This window comes from Cyrtonyx montezumae, unplaced genomic scaffold, assembly GCF_038088225.1.
Source record: "Cyrtonyx montezumae isolate F1298 unplaced genomic scaffold, pur_monq_1.0 scaffold_8, whole genome shotgun sequence".
Taxonomy (NCBI): Eukaryota; Metazoa; Chordata; class Aves; order Galliformes; family Odontophoridae; genus Cyrtonyx; species Cyrtonyx montezumae.
This window is the reverse complement of record NW_027072089.1, coordinates 82,746,746-82,764,867: the sequence shown is the minus strand read 5'-3', so window position 1 is coordinate 82,764,867 and position 18,122 is coordinate 82,746,746. Positions and strand designations below refer to the sequence as shown.

The window sequence follows — 18,122 nt, the reverse complement described above, 5'->3', positions numbered from 1 at the left end:
TGCTGAAAGGGCAGGTCTGTGGCTGTAGGGCCTGTTTTGTGCACCGGTGCGTGTGTGGGGGGGCTGAGCAGCGAATCACAGAACTGTAGGGGTTGGAAGGGGCCTCTAGAGAGCATTCAGTCCAACCCGCTGCCAAAGCAGCTCCCTAGCCCAGGCTGCACAGGTAGGCGTCCAGGCTAAAACTTGTATAGAGTGACAGCGCTCAGAGAATGTCTTCACTTGGAAGTGACCCAGAAGGTGACTGAGACCATCAGTCAGGGAGGGACAGAGAAGAAAGTGCTCAGCATGAGCCCAGGCCCGAGGAAAACCAAACCGGCAGCAAACAGACGGCTGCAGGGCTCTCAGTCAGGAGTTTTGCACTAGATCTCTGCTTCTTACTTCATCTGCGATTTTTATTTTGTTTCCTTAACCCCTCCGGTGCTTTCCCAGCTGTCTTGCAGGATTTGCTACATCTCTTTTCTTCAGTCCTGCCTCCACTGCTGCACAAAGGAGATAACCACCTCTCGAGACCCCCAGTGAGTCCCAGGTAGCCCTCACAACACGCTTCCAGAGCTTTCCTTTCCCAACTGCTGTCAGTACACCTTCACACATAGCAGGATGGCTCACACCAACACCCTCCCTCCAGAACATCCTTAGCCCAGGACATGATTATCATGCTAAATTCTGACAGCAGGAGGGTTTCACGATGGATTACAATTTGGAGAGGTGCAGGATTCAAGAAGAGAGATAAACTGCCCTTTAATAACACATTGAGAAAACGCTGACTTCTGGAATGGCATCTCCTGGGGGAACTGATTAAAACTACATCTGCATTGGCTATCTAATAGCTTAAGCAAGGGTAAAATCGAAGTCCCTCTTTCTCATGCACGCTAACTATGTGAAGTAACCACATTACGGTAACATGATTTTCTTTTCCAGCTCAGCATCAAAGGCAGCTACACTGTTTTCTCTGTAAATTCAAATGCTGCTTTATTTATTTTGCTTCCACGTTCCACCTTATTTAGAACAATTTCTGAACAGTGACAGGCCTTTAACGACACTCACGACTCAGAAATATTTGCAAACGTAGTCAGTGTCCATTAACGTGTATCACTTAAGTAAATCACTTAAGTAAATCGTTGCTAAAAGTGAGCCAAACCAAAAAGGCAAATATATCTATGCATCCAGCAGAATGATAGTGATCATCACCATTTGATCAATCTTCCCTGTGAGTTATATCTGCACGTTACTTTGAGGTAGCGCTAGAAAGAAGCGGTTGGTCCAGAGCATCCCTGCAAAAAGAAACATTCATGGCTTCAGTACCATTTACTCTTAATGCACCCTTTTAAAAACTCTTCCACCTTTCTTGTCAGTTGCATTTTCCTTGCTCACCTAATATAAGATTAGTAGCAGCCCCTCAAACCTTCCTGATCAGAGAAGAGACAGGAAACAAAAGCTACTACTCTTGAAGAAACTAGCAGGCTTTGAGTAAAGGCACCCACTACTGAAGCTGCAGCCAATGAACAGTTTATGAAACTGGCAGAAAACTCCAAACAGAAATAAAATGAGTTCAGTTGGGTGAAACAACAGAATTAGAAACAAGCTATAGTGTTGTTGAAAATATTTTTTTTTTACATTTAACAAGTCTGAAACAAAAGCAAGCTCCCACTACCATCACATCTTCGCAGATCTAATAAACTGACAGCAGACACCCACACAATGTGTTCAGTTAATAAAGGCTGGCAGTTGTCAAACAGCTGTGAGCTTACTTAGTAAAAACACTCAGCAAAGGACTCTAGCAGTTGTGGTGCAATCACTTCTTCCTGTGCTTGCCGTTCACTGCTAACACTGCCATTCTCTGTGCTCCTATGGTAAAGAACCCTACTGCACACACTATCCCAATACCATGTATATAACAGGAAAGGATAGGCTAGTAAATCCCAGGAGACAAAAAGAGGTAAGAAAACTATTGAAGAATGGTTGCACACTGTCTGCAACCAACACCCTCTTCCCTCACCTCATTTCTGTTTGTGTTGGCTGCAAGAGAATATGCTCCCAACATTTTTTAAATCTGGAGAACTAATGGCCCAAACAATTCTCACTTGCTGAGCTGCAACAAAGGTAGTGAAAGTACTCTAAGTACTTCATAGTCCAGAACAGGAGAATATATCTGAGAACAGCCTCTAACACAGAGTGCTGACAGATGAAGTCTGCACAGAAGGGGGTGGCCACAGACTTTTTTTTTTCCTGAGGTTCACATACTTTGGTCATACGCCATCACTGTATCACAGAAAGTGAAATCACATCCCTGCATTACAAAAGTCACATATCATGGATCAGCTTTGCTAAGGCAAAAATCAGCACAGATACTTCACAGCATTTGTCAGGCCAACAGACATCTATAGTTATCTACCAAAAATGTGATAAGTGTTGCCATTAAGTAACGAAGGCAACCTAAGCACAGAGTTAAGTGATGCTATGCAAACCTTGTCAAAGCAGCATTATTACCCAGGCACACACCTGGAAGCACTCTTGCTGCTAGTAAGGCTGCTACATATAAAATCCTTCGCTTAGCTGACCAATTTGTACTTTCTACTTGTTCAAGCACCACAGCTATGTACAACTGATGTAGCAAACCTTGAAAGCTTTTGAAGCTTTAACACTGCCACTCAAGTTCAAGAAGCCTGCAGCTACTGTCTTCAGTTTCTCTCCTGCTCAGTCCCCTGAAACAACTCCACATATGCACACAAGCAAGTTCTTTCCCTCCAGATTATCTTTGCTTCATCTTTCACCTCTGCCTAATATCACACTCCTGTTACCATAGCCCTTCAACCTAATCCCCCCAGGACTCACCAGTTCACACAGGGGAATGACCCAACTAATTCCTGTACCTAGCTCCATTGCTTCTCTGCTCAAGGGAAGAGCTGGCTGCAAGTTGCTGAAACTGATGCCACTACCCCACCTTCCTACGTGCACACCACTAACAGAAGCAGAAAGAATGCATCTCTAGTTGTCCAAAGGCATCTTCTGTTTCAGAACATCCTCACTTCATAGCAAGATTATGACAATACTGCCACCACAAATTAAACAGTGAAAAAAATAGGGATTTCTGGTCATCAGCTCGTTCAAGAATAGCACTTGGCTTATGACCACTACTTTCATTACCTACATCAAATCATAACCTACACTGTGTCATAAAAAAAGGCCAGAGAATTTGATCCTTGCCTGCCATTACAGCAATTAGATTTCCCCCACAACACACCTAGTAGTACCAAATTGCCTCACCTAGCTTCAGCAGCTATTAGCTACAGCAGTTTCTACTCTTTTTTTCTTACAATATTGTTTCCTGTCTTATTATATACATTGTTAAGTAGCAAGTAATCCAATACACAGAGGTTTAACTAGATCTAATGCCTAGAAAATTCATACATTTCAAAATGAGAGTAGTTTAAAGGCACAAGATGGCTAGCTTAAAGCTGATTTTCCTCCCTTCTCTCACCTGCTTGAATACAGTCATCACTTCAAAGTTCTGTAACCTCATAACCATACACCACCTAGTCACCAGGAACATTGCAGAAATTGTCAAGGATAGGGAGGAACCTAGAACCTAGTTGTTACTAGCATATTTGTGTTTCTGGCTGCTTTTTGTTGTTGCTGATGTGCTATCTCCCCTCCTTTAAGCCAGTAAATTGTTATCTCCAAGATTTTTCAGGTTGAAAAACATTTTATACGTGTGTATATACATATTGTAAACATATGAAGTGTGTGCTGAAAAGTTTAACACTAAGAAGAGTTAACAAGCTGAATGCTGAGGCTGAGATTATCAGCAGGGAATCATCCTTGGTCCATGGAACTTCTGCAGCTATGGAAGCTGAACTCCTGTATGCTTAAAGTGCCATATTTATAAACCAGTTTTAATTGACCTAGCACTTCAATAACAGTGCCAGAAGCCTGCAGGAGGAAGTGAACACAAGCATTTTCATAGCAAAACCTAGGAACACCTCCCACCCTATATTTTTAAATTAAAAAAACTTAAGTAATCTACAAGTGGGAGTTAAATTTTACTAGTGTCCTAACACCCATACAAAAATAAAGATGAACGAGAGCCTTACTATCCCCAGTTAAATTCCATATGCCAGAAGAGAATGTCCTACACACATGTAAGAGTAAAGTCCCTTGCTGGCAGGTTTGCAGAAACAAAATTTTATTTACACAGGCAAGTCTATCTTTAGACCTCAATTAACTCTTTACATTTCTAGAATATTTACATGATTTCACGATTCTCCAAGAACAGAGTGATGAACAAAAAAGAAAAGATTACAGAAACTGTCAAAAGCAAAAAAAAATCCAAATTATTGTGCTTTAAAACTTATGATCTAGAATAATGTAGAAGTGTAGTTTTAGCACCTTGGTCATAACGGTCATGCTATATAAGACACTTAAATAGCAGAGGGGATTTCAGAAGTGACCGTATCCAGAGGTTGCCAGTGACAATTCATGAGTGAATCATAGAGTTCTTCACTTGTCTCCATAAATTGTCTGTTCATTTCATCAACATCCAAATACAATTGTGGATCTGAAAATAAGTACAAGCATCAGCAATGAGGTACACACACAAAAATTTCAAAGTGAAATGCCTAGTAAAACACTTGCTGAACACAATAAATAGATTTAGTAATAATTACAAGTAATAATGACAGTAAGATGTTTATTCCCCTAAAATTTTAAACAACTCCAATTTTTCTGGGAATTTGTCTTTTAGAATGCTAAGAATCTATTTGTATTTCAAGATAAAAATAACGTTTAGGGATAATCAGCCATGAAGCCTACACAACCATTGTGTCTTCATTTCTGCTATACTACATATTCCACGTAATAGCTTCGAACACTAGAACAAGATGCTTCCATAGGAGGAACTGTCCACAAGCTTCCCAAGACAAAGGACTACATTTAGTACCAAATCTTTAAGTACAGGCTGAAGCCTCCATTTAGAACCTACAACATAAAGCTTTTACCTCAGGGTATGGAAAATAAAGCTCTTACTTATGAATTTCTCATCTAGGATCTGCTTATTGGAATCAATACAAGGAAAAGAAATTCTGTTTTAGACCTTTTCAAAGCAGATTGAAGGCATGACTGCAAGAACCCTACTGTAGAAGTCTATTTGATTGCACATAGCATCTACCATATTAGCTTTAAAACCCCTAAGTGATCTCAGATGAACCCCACAGAGGGCTGACCCGAGCAGCAGCTGAATTTCCAAGATGTTCTACCAGTTCATCCAACCTTGTATTGTTTAGCCATGTTTGTCCCCTTACATTCAAGACAATGATAGAATCATCGTTACCTTCAGTAAGTAGGTCATCACTGATTTCAGCCATAGCTGAAGATTCCTGCAAGACAATTTAATCATAATCAATTTCAGAAAGCTTTATAAATTCAAAATAATGTTGTTACCTGAGACGTTTCTCTTTCCACAGACGTATGAAATGCCATCTACCCTTGTAGTTATTTCAAAAAGAAAGCTAGTAATACAGTACAGGTTGGAAGGGACTTCTGCAGGTCATAATTGAGAATTGAGAAACTGACCAAGATAAGACCATCTACAGCAGGTATTTAATTTGCTCTAAGCAGAGCACACCAGGAAAAGGAGGAACAGGAGAAGCATACATAATTGTGTTGTCAAAACTGTCAGTTGATATACAAGAACAAATAACGTATAAACCACTAACTCCACACAAACTATAAGCACGTAGGCTCATAGGTTCATAAGGTTGGAAAGGACCTACAAGATCATCTAGTCCAACCATCCTCCTATCACTATCCCTACCCAACTACTAAATCAAATCCCTTAGCACCTCATCTAAACACTTCTTGAACAGCGCTAGGGACGGTGCCTCAACCACCTCCCTAGGCAGGCCATTCCAGTGCCTGACCACTCTTTCAGAAAAAAAATGTTTCCTCAGGTCTAATCTAAATCTTCCCCGGCGCAACTTGTGGCCATTCCCTCTCGTCCTGTCATTATTTATCAGGGAGAAGAGGCCCACCCCCTCCTCACCACAACCCCCCTTCAGGAAGTGGGGGAGTGCAATAAGGTCTCCTCTGAGCCTCCTCTTCTCCAGACTAAACAATCCCAGCTCCCTCAGCCGCTCCTCTAAGACTTGTGCTCCAGACCCCTCACCAGTTTTGTTGCCCTTCTCTGAACACGCTCCAGGGCCTCAATGCCCTTCTTGTAGTGAGGGGCCCAAAACTGAACACAGTACTCGAGGTGCGGCCGCACCAGAGCTGAGTACAGGGGGATGATCACCTCCCTGCTCCTGCTGGCTACACTATTTCTAATACAGGCCAGGATGCTGTTGGCCTTCTTGGCCACCTGGGCACACTGCCGGCTCATGTTGAGCCGAGCATCAACCAACACCCCCAGGTCCTTTTCCTCTCTACATTCTTCAAGCCATTCTGCCCCAAGCCTATAGCATTGTGGCCAAAGTGCAGGACCCGACACTTGGCCTTATTGAACCTCATCCCATTGAGCTCAGCCCAGCTGTTCAGCCTATCCAAATCCCTCTGAAGGGCCTCCCTACCCTCAGGCAGTTTGACACATCCTCCCAACTTGGTGTCATCTGCAAACTTACTGAGGGTACACTCAATCCCCTCGTCTAGGTCATCAGTAAAGATATTAAACAAGATGGGCCCCAAAACTGACCCCTGGGGGACACCACTCGTAACAGGACGCCAGCTGGACTCAACTCCATTAACCACTACCCTCTGGGCACGGCCAGAGGAACTCCAGCCAGTTCTCCACCCAGAGAAGAGTGAACCTGTCCACACCACGGGCTGCCAGTTTCCTCAGGAGAATACTGTGGGAGACCGTGTCGAAGGCCTTGCTGAAGTCCAGGTAGACTACATCAACAGCCTTTCCCTCATCTACCTGTCTGGTCACCCAGTCATAGAAGGAGATGGGGTTGGACAAGCACGACCTGCCCTTTGTGAACCCTTGCTGGCTGGGTCTGATCCCTTTATTGCCATGCACGTGTCGTGTGATCTCCCTCAAGATCATCTGCTCCATAACTTTCCCTGATACCGAGGTCAGGCTGACAGGCCAGTAGTTCCCTGGATCTTCCTTACGGCCTTTCTTGTAGATAGGAGTCACATCAGCAAGCCTCCAATCTTGTGGGACCTCTCCAGATAACCAGGAATGCTGATAGATGGCAGAAAGTGGCTCGGCAATCACCTCTGCCAGCTCCCTCAGCACCCTTGGGTGGATCCCATCTGGCCCCATGGACTTGTGGCAGTTCAGATGGAGGAGAAGATCTCTGACCATCTCTGCTTGGATCACAGGGGGTGCATTATGCGCCCCGTCCCAGACTTCCAGGTCAGGGCAAGTACTGTGTGGACAACTGTTCTGTCTATTAAAGATAGATGTGAAGAAGGCATTGAGAACCTCAGCCTTTTCCTTGTCATCTGTGGTTACATTCCCTGCCTCGTCGAGTAAAGGAGAGAAATTTTCCTTAGTTTTTCTCTTGCTGTTAATATATTTGTAAAAGGGTTTCCTGTTCTCCTTTACAGCAGTAGCCAGTCTAAGTTCAAGCTGGGCTTTAGCATTTCTAATTTTCTGCCTGCAAATCTTGGCCAGTTCTCTGTAGTCACCCCAAGTAGCCTGTCCCATCTTCCAGAGGACATAGACTCTCTTTTTCTCTCGGAGTCTCAACAAAAGATCCCGGTTCATCCACACTGGTCTTTTTCTCCTCCGGCTCGACTTACGGGACTCCGGGACAGCCTGCTCCTGTGCCTTGAAGATTTCCATCTTGAGGAGCATCCAGGCTTCCTGGACCCCTTTACCCCTCTGGAGCAAGTCCCAAGGGACCCTTGCAACAAGCACCCTTGAACAGGTCAAAGTCTGCCCTCCGGAAGTCCAAGGTAGCAGTTTTGCTAGTCACCCTCTTGACGTCACCCAGAATAGCAAACTCCACCATTTCATGGTCACTCCGGCCAAGACAATCTCCAACCTTCACATCTCCTACTAGTCCTTCCCTGTTAGTGAAAAGTAGGTCTAGCAAGGCATCTCCCCTGGTAGGCTCTTGCACCAGCTGTGTCAGGAAGCAATCATCCACACATTCTAGAAATCTCACGGACTGCTTCCTCTGCGCAGTATTATATTTCCAGCATATGTCAGGGAAGTTGAAGTCCCCCATGAGAACGAGTGCTGGCCATCGTGCAACATCTGCAAGTTGTTTATAGAACACCTCATCTATTTCTTCATCCTGACTAGGTGGCCTATAACAGACCCCCACCACGACGTCACTCCTAAAGACTATCCCCCTGATCCTTATCCATAGGGACTCTACTTTATCATTTCCAACCTCAAGCTCTTCAACATCAAAACACTCTCTGATATAGAGAGCTATGCCACCACCCTTTCTTCCCTGTCTATCCCTTCTGAAGAGCTTGTAGCCATCAATCCCAGTATTCCAGTCATGGGAGAGGTCCCACCATGTTTCTGTAACAGCCACAAGGTCATAGTTATCCTGCCTCGCAATGGCTTCAAGCTCTTCTTGTTTATTGCCCATGCTGCGTGCATTGGTATAGATGCACTTCAGCTGAGATATCTGCCTCACTCCTTTCTCCAGCACAGCCTCCTTAGGCTCTTTACTGGTGAGCCCTGTTTTATCCCCTTCCCCCGTCACAGCTAGTTTAAAGCTCTCTCAATGAGTCCAGCTAGCTCCTGTGCTAGGATTCGTTTCCCCTTTTGAGATAGGTGCGTCCCATCAACAGATAACAGGCCAGGAGCCGAGTAAACTGCCCCGTGGTCAAAAAACCTAAAGTGTCTCTATACCAACCTCTCAGCCAGTTATTCATCACCTGTGTTTTCCTAGCCCATTCTGTGTCCTTCACCGCCCCAGAAGGTATGGAAGCAAACACCACTTGTGCTCCCACCCCTTGAACTAATCGCCCTAATCCCCTGAAATCTCTTTTCATAGTTCACAGACTTCTCTGAGATATTTCATTGCAGTCTGCCTGAACTACGAGTAACGGGTAGTAGTCGGTGGGGCGTATCAAGTCCGGGAGTCTTATAGCAATGTCCCTGATCCGGGCCCCAGGGAGACAGCACACTTCCCTGCGGTTTGGGTCTGGTCTGCAAATGGGGCCCTCAGTTCCCTTTAGAAGGGAGCCACCCACTACGATCACCTTCCTTTCTTTCTTAGTAGCAGCAGTCTCAATGCACGCAGGTGACTGCCTTGCCATTGGTGACCTCCTGTGGGAATCTTCCTGCACTTCACCCCTTATCACCTCTTCAACATCCAATGCTGCAAATCTATTGCTTAGGGGTATCTGGGGACACTGGGGAGGCAGAGGGGGAGATTGCCCACGGTACCGAGCAGGGACTCTCTGCCAGCCGTCCCTATCCCTCAGATATCCCCCTTCTGCCCTACGGGGACAGGTCAGGGAGTCCACCACCAACTGTGGGGGATCTCCCTGGTGCCTTTCTCTCTGGCACTCTAGGGAGCTACTCCACCAGTCAATCTCCCGCTCACAGTCCCTGATGGCCCTCAGTCTCTCAACCTCCTCTTTCAGTTCTGCCACCATGCTAAGCAGATCTTCCACCCGCTCACACCTTGCACAGGAGAACTGCTTAGCACCCTCATCCAGCAGTAGCAGGCTCTGGCACTCCTTGCAACCAGAGACCTGTGTAGCCACGCTTCTAGGCAGACCTTCTGTCTGGGTCGCCACAGCCTTTTTAAGGCAAGCCCTCTGTCTAGTAGAGACCATGGCACAAAAAAGAATAAAAACAAATAAATGAAAAATTGAAAGTAAGTAAATTAAAAATAGTTTATAATAATATATATGAATTGTAATAACTTATAAATAAATAAATATTAAATATATATATATATATAAAATCAACACAAACAGTGAGTAGTGACACTTCGCGGCCCTCCCTGAGCCCTATTCAGCTGAGGGGTGTGGGTGAGGGCGCTGAAATCCTGGCAACGCCTATGCCTGGTTAGCCTCTGGAGAGAACAGCCATAGGGTCTGCCCGCTCTCACTCGGTTCCCGAGAGACTGGAACCTCCCGAAAACCCGCCCTGTACCTCAATCAGCCACTGCAGCTCCGGCTGTGCCGATTTCAATGCACTTGATCACAAGGACTGAGGTAAACATATACCTTTGAATGAAACCTGCTATTCAAATCTCCACACTAAGCAGAAAGCATAATTTTAGTTTTAGAACATTTTGCTATAATTCACACTATTTGTACAGCTATTAGCAATTTTTTTTATTTAAAGTGAGTGTGTAGTATGTTTTACCTCAAAAACAGCTGGAGCCATGACAGCATCTCCTAAAGAGCAGTCTCCAACAGCTTGCATACTGTCATAGGCAGCATAGGAATTGTAGTTGTACTCAGCATATGCATCATAACTCCACTGTGAGTAGTAGTTCTGATAATCTTGGTAATAATCATTATAGTTGTATGACTGGTACCGCTGGAATTCTGCTTTCAGTCTGAAACATGAGAAGTTACAGAATTTTAGAACCATGAACTGTGAACACAGTTCTCCAGTTAAACAACATGCCAGCTTACACATTCAGAGCTTAAAAGGAAGCTTTCCTAAACAGTTGCATAAGTGACAGCTCAAGTCACAGCACATGATCTTGTATTTAAACAGAAGCTGATGTCCTCACCTTTGCCCATATCAAACATAATGGTTTTCATGGGTTAAATCCAGAACTTTGATATTGTTACCTGTATATATTTTCTTAGTGTTGGCATAAGCAAGCTACACGTAAGCCTTTGTGCTCTGCAAAGATTAATTAAAGACCAGAGACATTTATCAAGCACAGCTGTCTTAAAGATGCAGTCTTAACTTCCATATTTTGTTTGGTTAATTACTAGGTCTAATTTCCAGAAGGATGTGAATGAAGGCAGTTTATCCATTTCAGAGAAGCATTTTACACTGCCTGCTAGTTTGCCACACCTACTGCTACCTGCACAGAATTTCAGCCCATTAAGTATTCAACAGTTGCCAAGCTTAGCTGTCATATTAAGCAAGGCTGACTTCACACCACAAGCATTAACTGTCCAGTAAATTCACAAAAATCAGTGGGAAAACTATGAAATACTCTATTTCTTAAGGAAAAAAAAAGAGCCACTTGATTAACTTTCAGTACTCCCCTTTACTTGAAATTTGCTCAGGGACAGCTTGAGACAAGTGGCAAGAATCAAGACAAGTTACCTTAACTAAAACTGATACACACTATGTAAAGTACATTCAGATAAACAAGCTACATGTTCCAGGAAATCCTGTTTTCATTCATTCTGCTAGAGACAGACCTCTCCTGACTTAAAGTGGGGATGCAGAGAAGTCAGTTCTATACATTTTTGTTTTTAATACAAACTGAAGGAGTTCAGAAACAGTCACCAAAATCAGCAGAGAAACTGCTTAATCTGATGACTGGATATTATGATGCTAAGACAGCATGGTACTCAGCCCTTCAGAAACATATTAATGATGTTTATATATTAATACTTATGTTGTATTTGTTTCATTACTGTAAAAACATATAAGTCCTAATATAGATTTTCTATTATCCTGCTACTGTAGTAAACAAACGTAAGACTTCTGCTTCTAACTGCATTCCTCCTAAAAGCACTGTTGACATTCTTCTGGATGCAGAAGCAAGGATGCATCTTTTCATGACCTATTCTTTTTTTTTTTTTTCAAAATAATTATGGTCAAAGCAACTTTGGAGAGTGCTCTCAGGCAAGAGCATTTCCATTCTAAAGCAAAAGGAGGCAAAATTTGCAGAATTACACTAGGTAAACAGAAACAGAAGTGTTATTTTTTCACTATATGACAGAATATACAAGCTGACCTCGTGTACATACTGAAACTGTTCAAATGGAGGATTTTTCTCCAGTATCCTGAATTGACGTTTATAAAATTTGCTTATTAATTCCTTTAAATGTTCAGAGAGGTGAATTGCCTTAAGTAACTGACAGACCCAAGCTGAAAAGGGTAAAATCCCTCTCAGAAAGTGGTACACTCCCCACTGCTCAATGCTATTGAAAAGCAAAATATGGTACCTTGAAAACTGTTCTAGTGAAGTTTCCTTTGGCTTTCTTCCTATGTTCCTACATTCCCGTCCCCCCCCCCCACTTAAGAGTACCTTTCCCTACCAGCCTATTGTAAAACTAGTGATGTGCTTCTTTCCTCAAAGAGGAAGGAAAGAACAAAAGCTCCCTAACATATATAACCACTTGTCTCATCTACTTTATTCAGGCCCAAACCCAAAAAATATTTACAAACACGTTCAGCTTTGCTACTTTGCTGCAACAGCAGCTAAGCCCAAGCTATCCTGTCCGGTTATGCTTGAGCTGGATTCCCCCAGTGGTGCTGAAATAGGTTGATAAATCCAGTGATTCATGACAATCTCTGCATTTTTTATTTTGTAGACTGCATCTGACAGCCAATGTTACAGCCGTTACAGCAAGGGCCACAGACTTTACAAAGGCAGAGCTACAAGAATCTGATTATTTAGAATAACTGTATCAATGCACAACTCATTGGTTACCTTTTAGAAATTCCTATGCTCAGCCGGATTCGTTTTCCCCCCAGACCTGGGGCATTCTGGCAGTCTTGCAGTGCCCTCATCTGATCACCTTGCTCACCAAATCTGACATAGGCATACCCTCTACAATTTTCAAAAGGGAGAAAACAAATTCTAGTATGCATAACAGTTACAAAACTAATGAATTCAATTTCTGTCTCCTACAAAAACAGAAGGTAGCAGCTACTATAGCTTCTATTACTTAAGCAACCTCTCTGGCATACGCACATGCACAGAAGAGGCTCTCACCAAATTAAAAACTTGGGCCAGAAGCAAAAAGCTTGCTCTCTGGTAGTAATAAGAGCAAGTTGCTGAGAGCCAGCAAAACAATACATTTTAATTGCTATCTGCAGAAGTAACCAGATTCTATACTTCTGCATATACAGAGTTGATTTTATCAGTTATTAACACACTTCTACTGCTGTAGAACACTAGTATTTTTTTTAAGTCTGCCTTCCCTTAAGTTTCTTGAATTAGTCTGTTACAAGCAGCACTGTCTGAACAGAAAACTCCCTCGTTCCTGCTTGACTCACTGCATGGTCAGTGGAGTTTCCACTAAGCTTCACTTACTGACAGTAACACTGCATTCAATCTCCCAACCCCCTCAGATTTGCCAGGCCTCATGCTCTCCTCCCATAGATAAAAACAGGAATTATTTTGTCCTCAGTATTGCAGGTGACAGTCACAAAGCAGCACCAATTTCAGTGCACAGCTCTTCCTTCTCTCAGCATGTGATTATTTTTTAAGTTAAATATGCATAAGCAAATCAAAACTTTTCAAAGTTAACTGCTCAAACCTGAGTTTTAGAAACTCAAGGACCTGTGCTATTACTAATCTAATTCCTCCTGCCTTGTAAAAAAGCAGAGTTCTGACACGAGTTCTTATATATGGCTACAGAAGCAAACAACCAATTGCATTACAAATTTGCACTGAATTACCTGGAATATCCCAGCAGGTCTGTTGCTATTTTGCAGTCAAGACATGAGGGATACCTCTTTAGGAAATAGTCATAGAGCTGGAAATCATCCACTTCTGGAGTAAGCTCCCCAACAAATATTGAATAATCTGGTCTTTAAGAAGATAAGAGAAGAATTTCAGAAGTTTGAGACCAAAATACTGACTTCAGTATTAAAACATTTGTTATCATTACAACTCATTGAAAACAAACAAAGGAGACTATATATAGAGTACTTCAGGGCAAAAACAGACCAAGTGTACAGAACTGCAATGCCTTCACACCAGCATAGAGTTCTCTAGTACTGTGGGGCTTTTCTACTGCTTTAGCAACCAGGACCCATTTTCTGAGAGCTTTCAGAAATTTGTTTCAAAGATTAATACATTTATTTGGAGGGAGGTGTCCCTGCCTATACCATGTGGTTGGAACTAAATGATCTCAAAGGTCCCATCCAACCCAAACCATTTTATGATAGTTCAAAGTTTGAAGAGGCACAGAAATACCACACAAAATAATTAGCTCATACTATAGCCATGATTCAAAGGGGCCGTGACTGTTTTGCCACCACCACCCAGTGATAATGGGAAAGCAAATACAAACAACAATGTTTATAAAAATGTATTACCAAAACAACACTTGCATATACACACAACATCAGCCATCACAGAACTCTTTCCAAGCGAAGAATGCCATTCAGTGGTCACCATCAGCAAATAAAGGGTCTTTCCACAGTAAAAAGGACTTTACCTGACTGTACTACTGGTAGTAGTAGTAGCACTAACAAACTCTATTCTTCCTGGTTTTATTTTGTTCTTTTTCTTCCGTTTCTTCTGTGGTGTTCTCCACCAGCTGTAGGCCTGGAGACATTCTCGCTTTTTCCCAAGTAAATCCTGTTGGGATAAAAAAAAAAACCACCTCTATAGTATTTAGCCTCATTTACATTCCTCCCTCCCACTCCCCATCACCACAGGTGATTTCCCCATATTCACCTTGCCCTTGAAAGAAGCCTGGGGTCCCATTTCTCCCTCCGCCTCCCATGAGGGAAAGCAGCCTCTGGGGAAAATGCCTGGCAAAAATAACAGAGCCAAAGGATTGTATGAACAGCCATATTCCCCTGACTTGTCAAGCTGGCTAACGGATTGACAGCTTCCTCTTGGAATTCGGAAGAAAGCAGTTAGTCCTTCGATGCTGGTCAATCCTAAATGTTAATTAGTTTCAGGACTGGACTGTGCTCCACTTGAGCTCTAAGACTCTCAAAAAAAAGCCTTCAGTGGCACAGCAAGCCAAAAAAATTATATCTCATTCAGAAAGGGATTTCAGCTGTTCCTATCTCTACTCTCCTAGGGATTCTCCTCTGCTTATGTGAGATGCCTCTCACTACCTAGCAGTAGGCCGCTCTCCCAGGCCAGGAACAACAACAGGAGGCCCATTAATGGAATTTAAGAAGAAAGCAGACCAGGAACAGGCACCAACTCGGCTGAGGGAAAACTGTAAACCCAGACGCAAGGCCAGGAAAAAAGAGGCATAAAAAGCACCTCAAAAAAAAAAACAACACAAAAAACTGTAAACCCCAAAAGCCACAGTTCAAAAAGAATGTGGGGTAACTACACAAAAAAAGGAAACAGCCATATTAACAGGTTGCCTCCATTTAGTATTCTGAAGAACAAACTCCAAAAATAAGAATGGTATTTCTCAGTAACTTTACTTACGCAGTGTTTAATGTTCTTCCTCTACAACACCTCCACATAACTTATATAGAGAGTGTTATTTGCAAGATCCTTCAGAAGAACTCATGCAAAGTTCAAAGTCATGCTCCCAACCTGCTTCGGTTGTTATGATTAAGCATACAGAGGACAACCACCAATTACCAAATTACCAGAGGTAATCACTGGACTAGAAGAATACCCCACTCAGAGTGAGCTAGCTATTTCAGCTTCACATTTAGAGGGAATTGTGAATGTTATGGGACCCGTTTAGACACTACAAACCTGAATTCCTCACCAAGTGATCTTACCTGGGTTGCCATGGTTGAAAAAAAATCTCTCTTCTTCCTTCAAGGGTCCCAGATGCAGAAGTTCAGTTTATTTCAATCCTTCAGCTGGAAAAAAAGTGTGAGGGAGGAACAAAAATCTTAATTCTGAAATCCATTACTTTCAAAGGTGTTCACCCTGTCTAACACTTTTAACATTATTAATTCACAACTTGGGAATTTAAGTTCTCACTTGTCATAGCTACAGCAATGAAGACTAAAAGGATATATGACTAACGGATTACAAGTAATCTTATAGTTTAAGTTGTAGTAGTCCACAGACTTTTCCCATTGTCCAAAGCTCCACAAAGCTGTAAACAGCTTTTTAGTTACCTACAGTTTACTCATGTCTAGAAAACAAAATTACAATTTAGATGTTCTAAAATAATTAAAAACAAGGCAACAAAAATACTAACTGCTTCCTATAGTACCCCAAAGTGCACTTCATCCCACCCCATTTTGAGCCAAATTAGAATTCGTATCTTCCTATGACACAAAGTTACACAGCTGAAAAGGAGCAGTGGTACTTCCTAAGTGTTGATGAACAAGAGAGTAAATAAAGAAAGCATAGCAAACGTAAAATTGATACTACTGATCCTTCTCTGAAGCTTTTCTCAGTTACATGTTCTGTTTTTTGACCCTTCCCAGACACCATATTTCCTTAAGGATGAATTGGCAACAAAGAGTGACCTTTTACTACTACTAAAATCCTGGATAAGTTTCATTTAAGAGGCACATCCCACTTCTCAACTGATAATCTTTCTCACCCCCCCCATCCAATACAAGTCACCCAGAAAACATTTTATTTTAAAAAATAAAAGGGCTTCTCTACAAGTAATGCCTCCTATGTTACTATGTTGGCCCACAGTGTCAGAGGTGGATGTCAGTGGTATGGCAGGAAAGGCTGAATCCTCCCAACAGTATTTCCTTACATTTTGTTGCCACATGACAGATGGCAGCAGAGGGGCAGTCTGACAAAATGGCATCTAACATGGAAGGGTGTATGGAGAAAAGTGGTGAAATTTAATTCCTCCATACAGAAAGAACAGCACCCACTGACATCCATCAACACTTGCTGAATGTTTAAGGAGACCAAAGAGTAGATGCGAGCATACTGGGTGGTGCATTTCTACAGCAGCAACCTGTTCTGGTACAGACTGTAACAAGCACAGCATGCAGGCTCTTGTTTATGGCTGGCAAAAATGCACAGCTAATGTTGGTGATTATATTGAAGAACAGTGCTATTATGCTTTTTGTATCTGCTATAGCTTTTGTGGAAGTAAGTAGGAGACATTACTTTCAGAGCAACCTATGTGTTATCCTCATGCACACAATTCACCACTACTTTTTATTTTTATATCCAAGCAGATACTTGAATACTGGAATTTAACTCCTATTTCCATGTAACAATTACATAACACTCTACAAACTGACTGGTTGGAGTTGTATTCACATAATTATAGAGTGCTTGTAATGCCTTACAAGGTGTGACCACACAGGTGAACAGTTCAGCATGGTGCTTCTGAAAATGGGTTATGCTATCCTGACACAGGATTGTCATGGTGTTACACAAGATAACTATTGACTTCATCTCCATACCCATCCTGCGTCCAATGAAGTCATAAAGTACAAACAAGCCCTCAAATACAGGCACATACCAGTAAGGTTAATATATAACCTGTTACTAAGCATAACTGTGCTTATTATGGGGAATGATGATAAGCATACTTTCCTTTTCAGTTAAGGAGGTTGTATTAATAAGAATAGCCACTTGTTTCTTAACTCCTATTAAGAAGGAGCCAGACTGTCAATGTCTTAAATAGTAGAACACTAACTCTTGGATTCTCCGATGCATAAAGCTTTTTTGTTTTTAGAAAACTTACCACTCCTTATTCGTGCAGATTTACCAGGAGGCTTCAAACACTACACACACAAACACTACAACCCTCTTGTACAAGTACAAGAGGGACAGCGATGCAAAAGCTCTGAGATCAGTTATCGCAGACTCGTGCAGAACTGCTCTCGCACTCTTTTCCCATCTGATCTTCACTGCTGCTTCTTCTCACTGGAAGTCAAAAAGACATTCAAAAAGCAGTTAAGAGAGCACGCAGTAACATGCTGCACTGTATACACCTCCACAGCTGGTTTACAGCTTAGGTAAGGCAGGTTCACCACTCAGAGCTCAAATCCTGCTCTGGATTACACGGGCTCTCCCTCCACCAGCTCCTTCACGTTATCGCTAATTAATCCCGCTCCGCGGCTCCTGTCGCCCCAACCCAGAGCAGGAGAGGGGGAGGGGTGCCGCTGGGCCGCGCCGTGACGCGCTGCCCGGGCCGCTCCGAGTGGCGACAAGTGCGCCCCGCCCGGCCAAAGCCCTCCGCCGCGCTACGCGCTTATTGTTAAGCGGCGCGGCAGTAGAAAGCGTCAGAAAATAGAAACACAGTATGAAAACACGCCGGGCCTGAGAGGGCGAGGGAAGGCGCGGCGTACCGTTCAGTTCCTCCGGAGCCACGGGGTGACGCGGCCTAACGGTCTCACCACCCACCCCTCC

The 18,122-nt window shown here is 42.9% G+C and overlaps 1 protein-coding gene across 4 annotated transcripts; it reads right to left on the bottom strand.

The window, feature by feature from the left end:
* Positions 1-1,108: 1,108 nt before the first annotated feature.
* LOC136058679 (tRNA selenocysteine 1-associated protein 1-like) lies at positions 1,109-17,499 on the bottom strand. Of its 4 annotated transcripts, XM_065752334.1 has the most exons (10): positions 17,455-17,499; positions 15,557-15,640; positions 14,532-14,608; positions 14,290-14,432; positions 13,526-13,657; positions 12,552-12,671; positions 10,286-10,481; positions 5,327-5,372; positions 4,387-4,555; positions 1,109-1,271 (listed from the first exon to the last, which is right to left on the bottom strand). In XM_065752334.1, the coding sequence occupies exons 3-9, from the start codon at positions 14,559-14,561 to the stop codon at positions 4,419-4,421; spliced, it is 804 nt and encodes a 267-aa protein (XP_065608406.1). In that variant the 5' UTR covers positions 14,562-14,608; positions 15,557-15,640; positions 17,455-17,499; the 3' UTR covers positions 1,109-1,271; positions 4,387-4,418. The 4 variants fall into 4 exon arrangements, with proteins under 4 accessions (XP_065608406.1, XP_065608409.1, XP_065608408.1 ...); XM_065752337.1 differs by lacking the exon at positions 12,552-12,671; XM_065752336.1 differs by lacking the exon at positions 14,532-14,608.
* Between the last annotated feature and the right edge of the window lie 623 nt (positions 17,500-18,122).